Consider the following 19,973-nt stretch of genomic DNA (forward strand, 5'->3'; position numbering starts at 1 on the left):
GTGGAGCACCACGTGCAATTGACTTAAGATGTGAACATCAGCTATGAAGGCGCACAAGTGCGGACCGACACACTACAGTGGAGCAGCTCATAGCCAAGATGAACCAGGGGGCTACCATGTGTCTAAAACAATAGTTCAGCGAACCCTAATGATTATGGGGCTCTGAAGCAGATGGTCACTACACCTCTACCAACAAAGTAGCATCAGCAGACAAGGCTTCCATTTTCACAGCAGTATCTGAATGGGACCTCCACTGATTGGCAATGTGTTGCCTTCTCCGATGAGTCACGTTTTCTGCATCATCGAACGGATGGATGTTAGATGAGAAACATCAGAGAACAAACACCCTGCAACAATTGCTGGAAGAACAAAAGCTGGTGGTAGCAGTGTTATGGTCTGAGGAACATTTTCGTGGCATTCTCTGGACCCACTCGTCCATGTGGAAGACATTCTCAATCAATTTAAGTATGAATCCATCCTTGCAGATCACACACACCCATACATCCTGACTGTCTCCCCTGAGGCGGAGGGATCTTCCAGAATGGCAATGGGACGTGTCACACAGCTAGAAATGTCCAACATTGGTTGGAAGAGCATGATTGAGATTTCCAAGTACTACCCTGGCCCCCTAATTACCCAGACTTGAAGCCAATTGAGAATCTGAGGGACCAGCTCAATCATCGTGTTCGCTCTATGGATCCTCCCGCACGCACCCTCCAGCAGCTGTGGGTTACACTGCAGTCAGCGTGGCTCCAGATACCCGAGACAACCTACCAGGACCTTATTGAGTCACTCCAAGCCCCTCAGTTCTGCACACTGCGGTCACTCTGGATATTAGCTGGTGGTCATAATAATGTGACTCGACTGTGTATGTCTGCTGTCAGTAAACATTCTTGTGTACATTAAGTTAGCAAACCTGTATGTACATAGCTATTTCTGCTAACAGCTGAGGAGTGGATGCAATGCAATGTGATTACCCCCTACGATATCCTTACAGGGGTTTTCTCATGAAAAATATTGTTTATAGTTAAATCCATCCCATAATTCTGAGCATTCTTTGCATTTACAAGTATTTAAAAAGTGAACATATCCCCAGATATTTGAGGAATAACATTAGTACAACACCACCTGCTGTTTCCATTGAACAGCCTTTCTGAGTCCACCTCAGCAATGAAGAAACACTGTTTTACTCTCATCATTTGCTCAACATTTCTTCAGATACTCAGAGAAGATGCTGCAGCTTCAGAAGCAACTGTCTTGCCTCACCTGGGGCCCCACGGCATACCTGAAGGAGCAAGACTGAGCATGTGCATCCTCCTTGGCACATTTAATGTGGTGGATCCAGAAATGCTGTTCATTCGAAACAGCATTTGGAACTGTTCTGATATTATTCCTGCAATATCTGGGGATATAAGCATTTTTTTAAATAAGTGTGAATGCAAAAAATGTTTATAAAAATGTGGTGGATGTACCTATGAACAATATTTTTCATGGGGTAACCCCTTTAAGTGTGATGCAGTAAAACCTCAAGCAAGTATTACTCTATTAGAAGTTAGGTTAGTCCATACATGGCAACTTGGTGAACACATAAGGGCAGCCATACACAGCTATAGACCCCAGTCCTTTTTTTTTTTTTTATTATTTTTTTTTAATCAGATCTTTTTTTATTGAGCATTTACACTGTAAATACAATGTTGTGCAGATCTTACATAAAAAATGATATGCAGACATAACTTTTATAATGCTGACAACAGTCAGGCTACCAAACAATCAGCAATACTCTAATTTTCACCCTTCCCCCCACCCTACCCCTCCCGCCCTACTGTAGCACAGAAGTACAAAAATACAATATTAGACATTGTTATTCAGACGTCGAAACGACAGCCAGGGTTCCCATAATTTCTCAAATTTTGATGGGCATCCACGCTTCTGGTATACCACCCGTTCATAACTTAACATCGTGTCTACTGCACCTAAGAATTCACCTAAGGTGGGCGGCGCTGTCTGTATCCAATGCAAGGCAATTAATTTCCTAGCTACATATAGCACTCTACCTATCGCTATTTTATGTACCTGACTAGTGGCCAGTTCAGAAACATAACCCAGCACACACACTCTAGGCTCAAGCGGTATCCGTACCTCGTATACGCCATGTATAGTCTGATTCACCATTTTCCAATATCTCCCTAGCCTCTCGCACTTCCACATCATATGCATTAAGTCCGCAGAATCCACAGAGCACCTTGGACAGTCAGCCGTAGGTCTATAACCTAAAACTGTGTCTTGTAGACCCTGTGGACTATAAACAGCTGCGAGAGTTTACGTCCCTCGCTCAAGGAAGAGAGAGGTATTGCCTCCAGTATGTCAGACCATTGATCATCTGTTAGTTTGCCTACATCCTTTTCCCACTTGCCCCTAGCCACCAGCGGGTGTAATAGCAAAAACTTGTCTAGTAGCAGCTTGTATATACTGGAGATCATCCCTCTTTTCTCTCCTTTGGACAGAATCTGATGTAGTGCGATATCCCTCCCAGCCATCAGTCTGATCCCTAAACGTGGAATTGTATGCGTGTCTCACTTGAAGGTACTTATAGAAGTGAGTCCTGGGTAGCTCGTATATTTCTTGCAGCCTGGAGAAGGACATGAAATTTTTATCTTCCAGAAGGTGGCCTAATCTTAGGATTCCCTTCTTTTTCCATGCTCCAAAATCAGTCAAAGAAAGGAACTCTGGCAGCGCAGGATTGCCCCACAGTGGAGTGTATTCCGTATTGCCAACAATTCCCCTTAGCTGTTTAACCCTGTTCCATGTAGATTGCATCAAATACCCCAGATCCCCCATCAGACCCCCCTTCCCGGCACCTTTAGTCTCCAGGAGCAACATTAGATCACTAGATGACAAGCAATGGGTAAGCAACTGACATGTCACCTCACTCAGCTCCGGGTCCATCCACCCTTTAAAGTGCTGGCATTGTGCAGCCAGGAAATATACCCAAGGATTTGGTATTGCAAGACCCCCTTCCGTTTTAGGGTATTGCAGTGTTTCAAATCTAATTCTCGGTTGTCCCTTGCGCCAGATGAGCTCCCTGAAAATAGTATTAATCTGATCAAATTTAGACTTTGACAGCCAGACCGGGGAATTATGCAAAATATAAAGTAACTGGGGCATCAACACCATTTTAATAAGGTTTGCTCTTCCCGCCACCGATAGATATAGTTTACACCACGCCCTAACTTTACTCCTAAACTTAATAACCAGCAGGTCAAAATTAAGGCGCTCAAAGTCCCGAAGTCTGGGGGATATATGTATACCCAAGTACTTAAAGGATACCACGCACGGAATATTTCTTTCTCGCACAATCTGTGACTGCGCTTGCCCGTCAAGCAGCATAATTGCCGACTTACCCCAGTTTATAGTCAGACCCGATAGGGCACCGAAGCGGTCAATAATAGTCATAGCCGCTGCCAGGGATGGGCCAGTGTCCCCTAAAAAGAGCAAAGTGTCGTCTGCATACATCGCCACTTTATTGTTAACTGCCCCATATTGGAACCCCCGAATATCTAAAGACCTACGAATCGCTGCAGCTAGAGGCTCAATCGCAACTGCAAATAGCAGAGGCGACAACGGGCACCCCTGTCTAGTGCCTCGACCCAAACAGAACTTGGGGGACACCCCACCATTCGCCCTAATACATGCTTTTGGACTAGAATATAGCACCTTGACCCAGGATATGTACTCTTCTCCAAATCCCATACAGACCAAGACCCTCCACAGGAATCGCCATTCAAAGCTCTCAAAGGCCTTGGCCGCGTCCAAAGAAAGGATTGCTCTATCTCCAACATTTTCAGCTGGGAGTTGAATACTGACACTCTCTTCTTATATTGATTGACGTAGATTTCTGAGGCATGAAGCCAGTCTGGTCAGAGTGTATGATAGACAGAATAACTTTAGATAGACGCGTGGCCAATACCTTCGCAAGCACCTTAACATCAGTGGAGAGCAAAGAGATCGGCCTGTATGAGTCAGGGAGAGAGCGATCCTTGTCCGGCTTAGGAATGACGACTATGAGCGCCTCCTGCATAGACAGAGGCAACACCCCCCCTCCCTGGAATAATTAAGTACCTTCAAAAGTTCCGGGAGCAGAACTTCCGCAAAGGTTTTATATACTTCCGCTGGAAGCCCATCTAAACCTGGCGCTTTGTCGTTAGCCATAGCACCCAATGCCGCCCTCATTTCTTCCAACTCAATCGGCTCCTCTAACCGCATACTATCCTCCCTTGACAGTTTAGGAAGATCCAGTGTATTCAAAAAGTCGTCAATCTCCTCATCTGAACATGACACCTTAGAAGTATACAGAGGAATAAAAATTATTTAATATATTTAAGATGTTCTCAGTATCACGCCTCAAGATGCCATTGGAATCTATCAGGCCAGTAATACATTGCGCACCTTGCTGAGCCTTCGCTGTAATCGAGAGCATATGACCGACACTCTCCCCTTCTGTAAAAATTTTTTGCTTGTAAAAGAGTCGTTTCCTCTCCGCTACCTCCAAGAGGTGATATCTCAGCTCCTCCTGCCTAGTCTTTAAAGCATTACTTGTTAGGATAGTTGGGGTCAGCACAAAGGCTTCCTCCGCAAGCTTCATATTCGCATGTTTTTGTAAATCGAGCTCTCTAGATTTAGATTTGATCCGGCTGACTGATTTAATTAGGGAGCCCCTGAGGAAGGCCTTCATCGCCTCCCAAACAACGGAGATGCAGTTCCCACATTTATGCGGAAATGCTCCCTAAGGGATTGAAGTGTATCAGACATATCCCCCATCAGTGTTAACCAGAAAGCGTTCAAGCGCCAGTATTTTGCCCCCGGTCTGGCTGTCTCAGAAATTTCAAGGGCGACACTAAATATGGAGTGGTCCGATAAGGTCCTGGCAAGATACTCTGAGTTCCGTACAAGTGGAAACATGGGAGCATTCACCAAACCCATATCTATACGCGACAGGGAGCCATAGGTCGAGGAGCAACACGAGTACTTCCTGTCCAAGGGGTGGGTCCCCCTCCATACGTCCGTCAGACCTACTTCCCCCAGTAATCTCAAATTTCAAACTTAATATTTTTATGGACCAGGATACTAACCCCCCTGGAATGCGAGGAGAAGACGGAATGCACCGAATAACCCAACCACGGCTTTTGCAGAACATGTATAGATTGTTTGGTCATATGCGTTTCTTGCAAGCATATTATTGCTGGCTTATATCTAGATAGGTAACGAAATAATCTGTGTCTTTTCGTAGCATCCGCCATTCCCCTCACATTCCAGCTAAGTATTCTTGTAACAGATCCCATAAGAGCATATACAAAAATAAAAGTAGGTTAGGGTCACATACATCTCCAAGTCCCACAAGCTGCAAGACAAAGTAGTGTTAATCAACAAAGCATAGTCTCCCATCTCTTCCTCATTTCCCCCTTCTAGGTGAACAAGGACTGTACGCTTCAACATCTTAGAATTGCTATCATTGGCACATTCGGCATTAATAGCCCTCAGTACACCCTTCCCGCCCGCCCATCCCTACCCACACAAGAATCATAAGTAGCATAACCAGATTTGCTAGTGAACCTGGGGCCAATAATGTGAACCTGGCCCAACAGCGCCTGGAGCAACACAGCATCCAACACAATATCGCTCTCAGGCACATTGAGAAAGTGGTGAGCATCCGAGGGCGTATGCTCAACCCACTAAGTGTCTCCAGCAACCGGCTAAAGACATAAGCCCAGTCCTTCTTAAAGCCCCATTCCAAGTTGGTGAGCCATCAACCATCTTTTGCTTTTATATGAGAAAAAAATAACACTGTTGTAATTGATCCCATTTACCCCCCACGTTTGGAGCTTCTTAATAGTACTAAACAGTGTATGTGTAGCATAACCATATAATAATATAATAAATATATATATATATATATATATATATATATATATATATATATATATATATATATATATATATATATATATATATATTATATAATTACTTAAGACCTGACCTGGAGAACTTGTAGACTGACAAATCATATTCTCCCATTTTCATTTTTCTGCAGAAGTTGGAAGAGAAGTTGCGAAGTCAGTCAGATTATGAAGAAATTAAAACTGAGCTAAGGTGAGATTCCTGCCTCGCTTTGTAAGCCTGCGCTCTCTCCATCTGATTAATAATGTGCCATGGGGAACACGGCGAGCTCCCAGGTTTATAATCCAATAAATAAGGCGGTGGTGTCACTGGGGGTTGTTTATACCTATTACAGTGCTGTATATATTTACCCTTCCGTCGTGCACAAAATACATATCCATCTGTTATTTTATAAAATCGGGTATAAATCTCCTGGAAGTGTTCACTAAACAGCCACATGAAGCTTTTATCATCTTTATTTACATCAGTAAGGGGCTGCTGTGCAGTTTAGTGGGATTATTTTCCGAATCCCAAGAGAAATTTTTACAGTAATGACTAAATGTTAATTCTATAAAATTACAAACATAATTTTCTCTCCTAAGGCCTCATGCACACAACCGTATGTAGTTTGCGGTCCGTAAAAAAACAGATCTGCAAAAAATGCGGATGACGTATGTGTGCATTCCGTATTTTGCGGAACGGAACAGCTGTCCTCTAATAGAACAGTCCTATCCTTGTCCGTAATGCGGAACGGAAATACGGACATACGAAAGCGGAATGCACACGGAGTAACTTCTGTTTGTTTTTGTGGACCCATTGAAATGAATGGTTCCTTATATGGTCCGCAAAAAAAACGGAACGGACACGGAAAGAAAATAAGTTCATGTGCATGAGCCCTAATATTGATGCTTTTTACCAGAATTAGGTGTGTACACATGTGCAGTTTTCTATATATTGTTAGGCCTCATGCATGCGACCACATGTGCTATCCACATTTTTTGCAGATAACACACTGCCCCTTACATTACTGTGGAGCCATGCACACATCCATATTTTTTGCAGATCCATTTGGCCACTCAAAAAATTATACAGCAGGTCCTATATTTTCTTTCATTGCGGACAAGAATAATAATTTCTATTGATGGGAATTAGAAAAATACGGATTGTACACAGAAGATGCAAATCCATTTTTGCAGACCAAAATACGGACATGGCTGTGTGCATGAGGACTAATACATATAAATTGACACAGAATAGTTTTACAGAATCAATAGTGGGATTTAAAATTAAAAAAAAATCCCATTCACACAACAGTTATTAATTGCATGTTTTATCACGTTACATTTCATTTCATATTGTTTGCTGTAACATTTTCCCCTATTGACTTCAGTATAGGAAAACGCAGCATAAAAAGTGCACATAAACATTTCTAGGTTTGCTTCATTAAAGGGGTTGTGTCACTTCTGCAAATGGCATTTATAATATACTTATGTATTGTGATTGTCCATATTGCCTCCTTTGCTGGCTGGATTAATTTTTCAGTCACATTATACATGGCTCGTTTGAAGGGGTTATGACCACCGTTGCAGATATGAGGTAGCTGGGAGGAGAGCTGCTGCGCATGCGTGCCTATGTGTGCTCCCACTGTCCTGGCCACCAGAGAGGCCAGAGCTTTTTCCTATAGTGTGCAAGCACGGACATCTCTGCTGGATTGCAGGGTGGTCGCAACCCCTGGATACAAGTGAGTTCTTGTGTAGATTGAGCCAGAATTGTGGTGCACTCACACATTTTTTAAGGGTTTTATACACCGGGGTGTGGTTTACCTGGAAGTAGGTGTGGCTTATCAGAAAAGGGCATGGCCTAAGATGCACCAAAATTTTGAGACCCTAAGACAATCAGTAAAAAAAATTAATTTTTTTTCTTCAAAACTGCTATCATTGTGTTAAAGTGAAATAAATAAAATAAAAAGTATACATATTAGGTATCGCCGCATCCGTAAGAACCAGCTCTATAAAAATATCACATGACCTAACCCCTCAGGTGAACACCGTAAAAAATTTAATAAAAACAGTGCCAAAAAAGCCATTTTTTGTCACCTAACATCACATAAAGTGCTACACCAAGCGATCAAAAAGGTGTATGCCCCCAAAATAGTACCAATCAAAGCGTCACCTCATCCTGCAAAAAAAATGAGACCCTAACTAAGACAATCGCTCCAGAAATAAAAAAGCTATGGCTCTCAGACTATGGAGACACTAAAACATCTTTTTTTAGGTTTAAAAAATGCAATTATTGTGTAAAACTTAAATAAGAAAAAGTATACATATAAGGTATTGGGTATACGTCTGTAACAATCTGCTCTATAAAAAGGTCACATGACCTAACCTGACCGTTTCCTGTCCCTGGGGGCGGGGTACCCTCCTGCTGAAGTGCCGTTGTGGGAGGCGTACAGAAAAGTAGACATATTTGATATCATTGCGTCCGTGACAACCTGCTCTATAAAAATAGCACATGATCTAGCCTGTCAGATAAATGTTGTAAAAAATTAAAACCGTGCCAAAACAGTTTCCAAAATGGTGTCACTTTTTAGGAGTTTATACTGTAAGGCCTCCTGCACAAGAACCTGTGCGCCCCGTGGTCGGGCTGCGGCCCGCAAAATGCGGGCCGCAATGCACGAACACCGTCTGTGGGGCAGCCGCAACGGACCCATCCACTTTAATGGGTCTGCGATCCGGCCATTCCGCAAAAAGATAGAACACGTCCTATCTTTTTGCAGAACGGAAGTACGGGACGAAACCCCAGGAAAGCACTCCGTAGTGCTCCTGTAGGGTTCCGTTCCGTGCTTCCGTTCCGCACCATTCCACATCTCCGTGATGTGGAATAGCCACAGAACGGCACCCGTGTATTGCGGATCCGCCCGGTCCGCAATACTTCAACGGTAAGCACACGTTCGTGTGCAGGAGGCCTAAGGGTGCATCAGGGGGGCTTCAAATAGGACATGGCATCTAAATGTCACACCACACAAAAACAAAAGTTTTAGATTTTAGAAAAACTGACTTTTCTAAAATTTGATTAGTGGTATACGAGTCCCTATCAGATTGGAACAGTTTCAATGGAGTCCAGGAGAAATGGGACTACTTAAAAGTGGCACTATTGAAGGCAACAGAAAATTGCATTAGGCTTGTCAGTAAAAGCAAAAAAAAGGAAGAGACCACTGTGGTACTCAGCAGAAGTGGCCAAAATCATTAAAAACAAAAAGATAGCATTTAGGAATTATAAAAAAAAAAAAAAAAACGAGGATGACAGGCAAATTTAAAAGATTAGGCAGAGAGAGGCCAAACAAGTTATAAGAGCTTCTAAAGCACAGGCAGAAGAGAAAGCTCAGTCAGTGAAAAAATGCAATAAGACATTCTTCAGTTACATAAATGAAAAAAGGAAACTAAAACAAGGAATTGCCAAATTAAAAACAAAAGAAGGAAGGTATATGGAAGAAGATAAAGAAATAGCTGACTGCCTCAATGAATACTTCTGTTCAGTTTTTACAAAGGAAAATGAAGGAAAAGGACCTCAGTTAGGAAAGAAGACTAATGAATCTTTTGATGCATGTGTCTTTACAGAGGAAGAGGTTCTAAGTCAGCTGTTTAAAATTAATACAAATAAGTCACAGGGGCCTGATGGGATACACCCAAAGCTATTAAAAGAGCTCAGCGGTGAACTAGCAAAACCATTAATAGATTTATTTAACCAATCACTGGCAACAGGAGTTGTCCCAGAAGATTGGAAATTGGCAAATATTGTGCCCATTCACAAGAAAGATAGTAGGGAGGAATTGGGCAACTACAGGTCTGTAAGCCTGACATCAATAGTGGGGAAATTAATGGAAACCATACTTAAGGAGAGGATTGTGGAACATCTAAAATCCCATGGATTGAAAGATGAAAAACAGCATGGGTTTACTTCAGGGAGATCATGTCAAACTAATCTTATTGATTTTTTTAATTGGGTGACTAAAATAATAGATGGCGGAGGTGCAATAGACATCGCTTATCTGGACTTTAGTAAGGCTTTTGATACTGACCCACATAGAAGGCTTATCAATAAATTGCAGTCTTTGTGTGTGGACTCCCATATTGTTGAATGGATTAGGCAGTGGCTGAGGGACAGACAACAGAGGGTTGTAGTCAATGGAGTATATTCAGACCATGGTCTTGTTACCAGTGGGGTACCTCAGGGATCTGTTCTGGGACCCATATTGTTTAATATCTTTATCAGCGAAATTGCAGAAGGCCTCGATGGTAAGGTGTGTCTTTTTGCTGATGACACAAAGATTTGTAACAGGGTTGATGTTCCTGGAGGGATATGCCAAATGGAAAAGGATTTAGGAAAACTAGAGGAATGGTCAAAAATCTGGCAAGTAAAATTTTATGTTGATAAGTGCAAGATAATGCACCTGGGGCGTAAAAACCCAAGAGCAGAATATAAAATCAGTGATACAGTCCTAACCTCAGTATCTGAGGAAAGGGGTTTAGGGGTCATTATTTCAGAAGACTTAAAGGTAGGCAGACAATGTCATAGAGCAGCAGGAAATGCTAGCAGAATGCTTGGGTGTATAGGGAGAGGCATTACCAGTAGAAAGAGGGAGGTGCTCATGCCGCTCTACAGAGCACGAGTGAGACCTCATTTGGAGTATTGTGCTCAGTACTGGAGACCATATCTCCAGAAGGATATTGATATTTTGGAGAGAGTTCAGAGAAGAGCTACTAAACTAGTACATGGATTGCAGGATAAAACTTACCAGGAAAGATTAAAGGACCTTAACATGTATAGCTTGAAAGAAAGACGAGACAGAGGAGATATGATAGAAAATTTTAAATATATAAAGGGAATCAACAAGGTAAAAGAGGAGAGAATATTTAAAAGAAGAAAAACAGCTACAAGAGGATATAGTTTTAAATTAGAGGGGCAAAGGTTTAAAAGTAATATCAGTAAGTATTACTTTACTGAGAGAGTAGTGGATGCATGGAATAGCCTTCCTGCAGAAGTGGTAGCTGCAAATACAGTGAAGGAGTTTAAGCATGCATGGGATAGGCATAAGGCCATCCTTCATATACGATAGGGCCAAGGGCTATTCATAGTATTCAGTATATTGGGCAGACTAGATGGGCCAAATGGTTCTTATCTGCCGACACATTCTATGTTTCTAAAATCCAGTTAAGCAAAATCTGCCTCACAAAAACCATACGGCGCTTCTTCTCTTCTGCGCCCTGCCTTGTGCCCTTACATCAGTTTACGACCACATGTGGGGTCTGTAAACTGCAGAATCAGGGTAATAAATATTGAGTTTTGCTTGACTGTTAACCCTCGATGTGTTAAACAAAAAAATGGATTAACATGGAAAATCTGCCAAAAAAGTAAAATTTAGAAATTTAATCTCCATTTTCCTTTAATTCTTGTGGAACACCTAAAGGGTTAACAAAGTTTATAAAATCAGTTTTGAGTAACTTGAGGGGTGTAGTTTCTACAATAGGGTCATTTATGGGGGGTTTCCACTATGTAAGCCCCACAAAGTAACTTCAGACCTGAACTGGTCCTTAAAAAGTGGGTTTTGGAAATTTTCTTAATAATTTTAAGAATTGCTTATAAAATTCTAAGCCTTTTAACCACCTCAGCCCCCAGTGCTTAAACACCCTGAAAGACCAGGCCACTTTTTACACTTCTGACCTACACTACTTTCACCGTTTATTGCTCGGTCATGCAACTTACCACCCAAATGAATTTTACCTCCTTTTCTTCTCACTAATAGAGCTTTCATTTGGTGGTATTTCATTGCTGCTGACATTTTTACTTTTTTTGTTATTAATTGAAATTTAACGATTTTTTTGCAAAAAAATGACATTTTTCACTTTCAGTTGTAAAATTTTGCAAAAAAAACGAGATCCATATATAAATTTTGCTCTAAATTTATTGTTCTACATGTCTTTGATAAAAAAAAAATGTTTGGGTAAAAAAAAAAAATGCTTTGGGTAAAAGTTATAGCGTTTACAAACTATGGTACAAAAATGTGAATTTCCGCTTTTTGAAGCAGCTCTGACTTTCTGAGCACCTGTCATGTTTCCTGAGGTTCTACAATGGCCAGACAGTACAAACACCCCACAAATGACCCCATTTCGGAAAGTACACACCCTAAGGTATTCGCTGATGGGCATAGTGAGTTCATAGAACTTTTTATTTTTTGTCACAAGTTAGCGGAAAATGATGATTTTTTTTTTTTTTTTTTTCTTACAAAGTCTCATATTCCACTAACTTGTGACAAAAAATAAAAACTTTTATGAACTCACTATGCCCATCACTAAATACCTTGGGGTCTCTTCTTTCCAAAATGGGGTCACTTGTGGGGTAGTTATACTGCCCTGGCATTCTAGGGGCCCAAATGTGTGGTAAGGAGTTTGAAATCAAATTCTGTAAAAAATGACCTGTGAAATCCGAAAGGTGCTCTTTGGAATATGGGCCCCTTTGCCCACCTAGGCTGCAAAAAAGTGTCACACATCTGGTATCTCTGTATTCAGGAGAAGTTGAGGAATGTGTTTTGGGGTGTCATTTTACATATACCCATGCTGGGTGAGAGAAATATCTTGGTCAAATGCCAACTTTGTATAAAAAAATGGGAAAAGTTGTCTTTTGCCAAGATATTTCTCTCACCCAGCATGGGTATATGTAAAATGACACCCCAAAACACATTCCCCAACTTCTCCTGAGTACGGAGATACCAGATGTGTGACACTTTTTTGCAGCCTAGGTGGGCAAAGGGGCCCATATTCCAAAGAGCACCTTTCGGATTTCACAGGTCATTTTTTACAGAATTTGATTTCAAACTCCTTACCACACATTTGGGCCCCTAGAATGCCAGGGCAGTATAACTACCCCACAAGTGACCCCATTTTGGAAAGAAGAGACCCCAAGGTATTCGCTGATGGGCATAGTGAGTTCATGGAAGTTTTTATTTTTTGTCACAAGTTAGTGGAATATAAGACTTTGTATGAAAAAAAAAATCAAAAAAAAAAAATCAGCATTTTCCACTAACTTGTGACAAAAAATAAAAAATTCTAGGAACTCGCCATGCCCCTCACGGAATACCTTGGGGTGTCTTCTTTCCAAAATGGGGTCACTTGTGGGGTAGTTATACTGCCCTGGCATTTTCCAGGGGCCCTAATGTGTGGTAAGTAGGTAAATGACCAGTGAAATCCTAAAGGTGCTCTTTGGAATATGGGCCCCTTTGCCCACCTAGGCTGCAAAAAAGTGTCACACATGTGGTATCGCCGTATTCATGAGATGTTGGGGAATGTGTTTTGGGGTGTCATTTTCCATATACCCTTGCTGGGTGAGAGAAATATCTTGGCAAAAGACAACTTTTCCCATTTTTTATACAAAGTTGGCATTTGACCAAGATATTTCTCTCACCCAGCATGGGTATATGTAAAATGACACCCCAAAACACATTCCCCAACTTCTCCTGAGTACGGCGATACCAGATGTGTGACACTTTTTTTTGCAGCCTAGATGCGCAAAGGTGCCCAAAGTCCTTTTAGGAGGGCATTTTTAGACATTTGGATGCCAGACTTCTTCTCACGCTTTGGGGCCCCTAGAATGCCAGGGCAGTATAAATACCCCACATGTGACCCCATTTTGGAAAGAAGACACCCCAAGGTATTCAATGAGGGGCATGGCGAGTTCATAGAATTTTTTTTTTTTTTTGCACAAGTTAGCGGAAATTGATATTTTTAATTTTTTTCTCACAAAGTCTCCCGTTCCGCTAACTTGGGACAAAAATGTCAATCTTTCATGGACTCAATATGCCCCTCACGGAATACCTGGGGGTGTCTTCTTTCCGAAATGGGGTCACATGTGGGGTATTTATACTGCCCTGGCATTCTAGGGGCCCTAAAGCGTGAGTAAAGTCTGGAATATAAATGTCTAAAAAATTTTACGCATTTGGATTCCGTGAGGGGTATGGTGAGTTCATGTGAGATTTTATTTTTTGACACAAGTTAGTGGAATATGAGACTTTGTAAGAAAAAAATAAAATAATTCCGCTAACTTGGGCCAAAAAAATGTCTGAATGGAGCCTTACAGAGGGTGATCAATGACAGGGGGAGTGATCAATGACAGGGGTAGTGATCAATGACAGGGGGGTGATCAGGGAGTCTATATGGGGTGATCACCACAGTCATTGATCACCCCCCCTGGAAGGCTCCAGGGAGACGCCTGTATGTGTTTTGCGGATCCGATCCATCTATCAGTGGATCCGTAAAAATCATGCGGACATCTGAATGGAGCTTTACAGGGGGTTGATCAATGACAGGGGTGTAATCAATGACAGGGGGGTGATCAGGGAGTCTATATGGGGTGATAACCACAGTCATTGATCACGCCCCTGTAAGGCTTCATTCAGACGCCCGTATGCGTTTTGCGGATCCGATCCATCTATCAGTGCATCCGTAAAAATCATGCGGACATCTGAATGGAGCTTTACAGGGGGGTAATCAATGACAGGGGGGTGATCAGGGAGTCTATATGGGGTGATAACCACAGTCATTGATCATGCCCCTGTAAGGCTTCATTCAGACGTCCGGATGCATTTTGCGGATCCGATCCATCTATCAGTGCATCCGTAAAAATCATGCGGACATCTGAATGGAGCTTTACAGGGGGGTAATCAATGACAGGGGGGTGATCAGGGAGTCTATATGGGGTGATAACCACAGTCATTGATCATGCCCCTGTAAGGCTTCATTCAGACGTCCGGATGCGTTTTGCGGATCCGATCCATCTATCAGTGGATCCGTAAAAATCATGCGGACGTCTGAATGGAGCTTTACAGGGGGGTAATCAATGACAGGGGGGTGATCAGGGAGTCTATATGGGGTGATCACCACAGTCATTGATCACGCCCCTGTAAGGCTTCATTCAGACGTCCGGATGCGTTTTGCGGATCCGATCCATCTATCAGTGGATCCGTAAAAATCATGCGGACGTCTGAATGGAGCTTTACAGGGGGTTGATCAATGAAAGGGGGGTAATCAATGACAGGGGGGTGATCAGGGAGTCTATATGGGGTGATCAGGGGCTAATAAGGGGTTAATAAGTGACGGGGGGGGGTGTAGTGTAGTGGTGCTTGGTGCTACTTTACTGAGCTACCTGTGTCCTCTGGTGGTCGATCCAAACAAAGGGGACCACCAGAGGACCAGGTAGCAGGTATATTAGACGCTGTTATCAAAACAGCGTCTAATATACCTGTTAGGGGTTAAAAAAAACACATCTCCAGCCTGCCAGCGAACGATCGCCGCTGGCAGGCTGGAGATCAACTCTCTTACCTTCCGTTCCTGTGAGCGCGCGCGCCTGTGTGCGCGCGTTCACAGGAAATCTTGCGTCTCGCGAGATGACGCATATATGCGTGACTGTGCGCAGCGCTGCCACCTCCGGAACGCGATCCTGCGTTAGGCGGTCCGGAGGTGGTTAATGTCCTAAAAAATAAAATTACAGTTACAAAATGATGCCAACATAAAGTAGACATATGGGGAATGTTAAGTAAATATTTTATGAGGTATCACTTTCTGTTTTACAAGCGGAGAAATATAAATTTCGAAAATTGCGAATTTATCAAAATTTTGGGTAAATTTTGGATTATTTTATAATTTAAAGGTGAAATATATTGACTCCAATTTACCACTGTCATGAAGTCCAATGTGTCACGAGAAAACAATCTCAGAATGGCTTGGATAAGTAAAAGCGTTCCAAAGTTATTACCATATAAAGTGACACGTTAGATTTGCAAAATTAGGCTCTGTCAGGAAGGGGTAAATGGCCCGGATGTGAAGTGGTTAATCTGGCCCAGTGTTCCTGCCAGCAAAGATTACTGCATTCCATATCTAATACTATGTGGGTTATCAGATATGTAGTGGCAGATGTGGTCAGCATTGGACTGGGCTGTCTCTTGGAACCACCAGAGTAAGGGTACTTTCACACTTGCGTTGCTGGATTCCGGCAGGCAGTTTTGTTGCCGGCAATCTGTATGCAAACGGACAGCATTTGTTGACGGATCCGCATGCGGATCTGTCTCACAAATGCATTGCAATACCAGATCCATCTCTCCGGTTGTCATCCTGAAAAAACGGGTCCGGGATTTATCTTTTTTACATTTTTAAATGTCTGCGCATGCGCAGACCACAAAACCGGATCCGTTTTGCCGGAACACTTGGGGCTGGATCCGGCATTAATGCATTTCAATGTAAAATAATGCTGTATCCGGCATTCCGGCAAGTGTTCCGGAATTTTGGACGGAGAAAATACAGCAGAATGCTGCTGTATTTTCTCCGTCCAAAAACTGTACAGTGACTGAACTGAAGACATCCTGATGGATACTGAACGATTGCTCTCCATTCAGAATGCATTAGGATAAAACTGATCATTTTTTTTCCGTTATTGAGATTCTAGGACGGAACTCAATATCAGAAAAGTTTAACGCAAGTTTGAAAGTACCCTAAATGATTATGAGGGCCCACCTTCTGTGTGTATAGGACCTTAAGGGGTCCATTTAGTGGCAGACTGGGAACTTAAAGTGGCCCTGGAAAAAATAAATAAAAGTTGCCCCATGTTGTAGGTGCCATCCAAACTGATGGAAGGCGGGGCAGCACAAGCAGGCACGGACAACTGAAGTAGGCCGGCAGTGCAGAACCAAATATCACAGTGCAGCACATTATACTGCCACCAATGCCACAGTATGAAGCCGTTGGCCCGGAGCATAAGTGCCTGATGCTCCTACATTAATTTATAATTGTATATTGTCCTGTATTTTGAGGAATAACATGTAATTTAATCACATAAATCCTTATCACTGTTAGGCTACATTCACACGTCCGTATTTTTCTACATCCCGATTTTCGGTCCGTTTTTTGCGGATCCGTTGTTCCTGAAAATGTTTCCGTATGTCATCCGTTTTTTGCGGATCCGCAAAAAACGGAGACATGTGAAAACTCAAATCCGACAGTATATTCTAACACAGAGGCGTTCCCATGGTGATGGGGACGCTTCTAGTTAGAATATACTGAGAACGGTGTACATGACTGCCGCCTGGCAGCACCCGATCTCTTACAGGGGGCTGTGATCCGCACAATTATTGTGCGAATCATAGCCCCCTGTGAGAGATCAGGTGCTGCCAGGCAGGAGGGGGCAGACCCCCTCCCTCCCCTGTATTAAATGTGACTAGTGCGGTCTCACCTCTCCTCCCCCCCCCCCCCCCCCCCATCATTGGTGGCAGTGCGGATTCCCAGTATTAATAAATGTGCCCAGTGCGGTCTCACCTCCCCCCCCATCATTGGTGGCCAGTGCGGATTCCCAGTATTAATAAATGTGCCCAGTGCGGTCTCACCTCTTCCCCCCCCCCCCCCCCCCATCATTGGTGGCAGTGCGGATTCCCAGTATTAATAAATGTGCCCAGTGCGGTCTCACCTCTCCCCCCCCCCCCCCCCCATCATTGGTGGCAGTGCGGATTCCCAGTATTAATAAATGTGCCCAGTGCGGTCTCACCTCTTCCCCCACCCCCCCCCCACCCCATCATTGGTGGCAGCGGAGAGTACCGATCGGAGTCCCAGTTTAAATCGCTGGGGCTCCGATCGGTTACCATGGCAGCCAAGACGCTATTGCAGTCTTGGCTGCCATGGTTACTTAGCAATAAATACAAGCATTATACTTACCTGCGACTGCGAGCTGCGATGTCTGACCGGCCGGGAGCTCCTCCTACTTGTAAGTGAACGGTCTGTGCGGCGCATTGCTTTTAGCACAGACCTGTCACAAGTAGGAGGAGCTCCCGGCCGGACACACATCGCAGTTCGCAGTCGCAGGTAAGTATAATGCTTGTATTTATTGCTAAGTAACCATGGCAGCCAAGACTGCAATAGCGTCATGGCTGCCATGGTAACCGATCGGAGCCCCAGCGATTTAAACTGGGACTCCGATCGGTACTCTTCGCTGCCACCAATGATGGGGGGGGGGGGGGAAGAGGTGAGACCGCACTGGGCACATTTATTAATACTGGGAATCCGCAATGGCCACCAATGATGGGGGGGGGGGGGAGAGGTGAATCCGCACTGGCCACCAATGATGGGGGGGGGTCTGCCCCCTGCTGCCTGGCAGCCCCTGATCTCTTATAGGGGGCTATGATATGCACAATTAACCCCTCAGGCGCAGCACCTGAGGGGTTAATTGTGCAGATCACAGCCCCCTGTAAGAGATCGGGTGTTGCCAGGCAGCAGGGGGCAGTCATGTACATCGTTCTCAGTATATTCTAACTAGAAGCGTCCCCATCACCATGGGAACGCCTCTGTGTTAGAATATACTGTCGGATCTGAGTTTTTCACGAAGTGAAAAATCAGATCTGTAGAAAACTTTACTGGGAATCCGCACTGCCGCACTGGCCACCAATGAATATAGAGGGAGGGGGGCTGCACTGGTCACATAATACTGGGGAGGAAGCCTAATTTCCAGGAACGGAATCCGCATAAAACGGATGACATACGTAATGACATACGAATGTCTTCCGTTTTTTGCGGATCCATTGACTTTGTATTGGTCCAGGATCCGATTTTTGCAGAAAAGAATAGGACATGTTTTATATTTTTTCGGACATGCGGAACGGAACAACGGAAACGGACAGCACACATTGTGCTGTCCGATTTTTTCCAGGACCCATTGAAAATGAATGGGTCCAGATCTGGTCCTGATCTGTTCCTGAAAAAACGGAACAGATCAGGAAAGAAAAAACGGACGTGTGAATGGACCCTAAGCCTGTTCCAGCATAAGGAAGCTAATAGTTGATGATTGATTGAAGCACAGCCTCTGATCACAGACTATGAAGTCCCCAAGGTCCCTTGGGCTCTTCGAAATCAGTACCAGAACTCTGTCACTGAGGGAATGTAGGGCAGCGCATGTGACAGTTGGGTTAGAAATGTGTAGGATCATTGCCTTGCTGTACAGTTGTGTCTGGATTCCTGAGGGAGCCTTGGACAAGCTCTCTATCTCAGGCCCTGGAGACTGGCACTTCACTATTATCCTGTGGCACAGATGTCATTTTGGTGATGTATTAGATCATCATCCGTACACAGAAACATTCATTGAGACTAACCATCTCTACAATATAAAGAGTACAGACATGTTGATTAGTAGACCCTGCGCTTATAGTGACAGTTGCACGTATTACTTTATATTCTGTATACTGTAATATCTTATTTTGTCCACTTTTTAACCATGTATAGATTTTCATTACAGGATTTGTTGTGACATAATGTAAAGCACTTTGGTAATATATCAGTAACAAATGAGATTAAAGGCTATGGACACACAGAGCCATATTATTATTATTATTATTATTATTATTATTATTATTATTATTTTTATTATACAAGTATTGTGGGCTAAAATCATGTTTGCATAGTTTTTTTTTATTAAGTTTTGAAACATTTGGCTTCTGTAGTATGTTTTGTTTGCTTTCTCTCCAGCCCCTCTCTGTCTTCTGCTGTTACTTTATTTTTTGAAAATTGAAAATACGGTACTTGATTTTTTTTTTAAAACTAATTATTTTTTTATTACTTAAATTCCCTATAATTAGAGCTGCCATAGCAGCCCTTCTCCTTGAGTCCTTTCTATCATGTGCATGCACAGGAGTCCTTTCAATGCATTCCCTGGCTGGTTTGCCGGCACATATCGAGGGAATGGGGGTGAGTATCACTATAAAAATTTATGTTCCAGAGACAGTGGCAGATGTTCTGCACAGATATTACTGTACTTATTAGGGCTTGCCAAAGGTGACACATTCCCTTTAGGCTACATGCACACGACCGTATGTGTTTTGCGGTCCGCAAATTGCGGATCCGCAAAAAAAAACGGATGACGTTCCGTATGACATCCGTTTTTTTTTGCGGATCTGTTTTTTTTGCGGATCCATTGTAATAATGCCTATCCTTGTCCGCAAACTAGAAAAAAATAGG

General features: G+C 43.1%; 1 protein-coding gene across 4 annotated transcripts in view; it reads left to right on the forward strand.

Moving 5' to 3' along the window:
• CUX2 (cut like homeobox 2) overlaps positions 1 to 19,973 on the forward strand; it is a 534,292-nt gene that overhangs the window by 462,450 nt on the left and 51,869 nt on the right. For all 4 annotated transcript variants that reach the window (XM_040416060.1, XM_040416062.1, XM_040416061.1 and 1 more), the window contains one exon: positions 6,089 to 6,147. In XM_040416060.1, the coding sequence (XP_040271994.1) occupies positions 6,089 to 6,147 (59 nt within the window). The remainder of the gene's footprint in view (positions 1 to 6,088; positions 6,148 to 19,973) is intronic.

This window comes from Bufo bufo, chromosome 2 (genome assembly GCF_905171765.1).
Source record: "Bufo bufo chromosome 2, aBufBuf1.1, whole genome shotgun sequence".
NCBI classification, from domain to species: domain Eukaryota; kingdom Metazoa; phylum Chordata; class Amphibia; order Anura; family Bufonidae; genus Bufo; species Bufo bufo.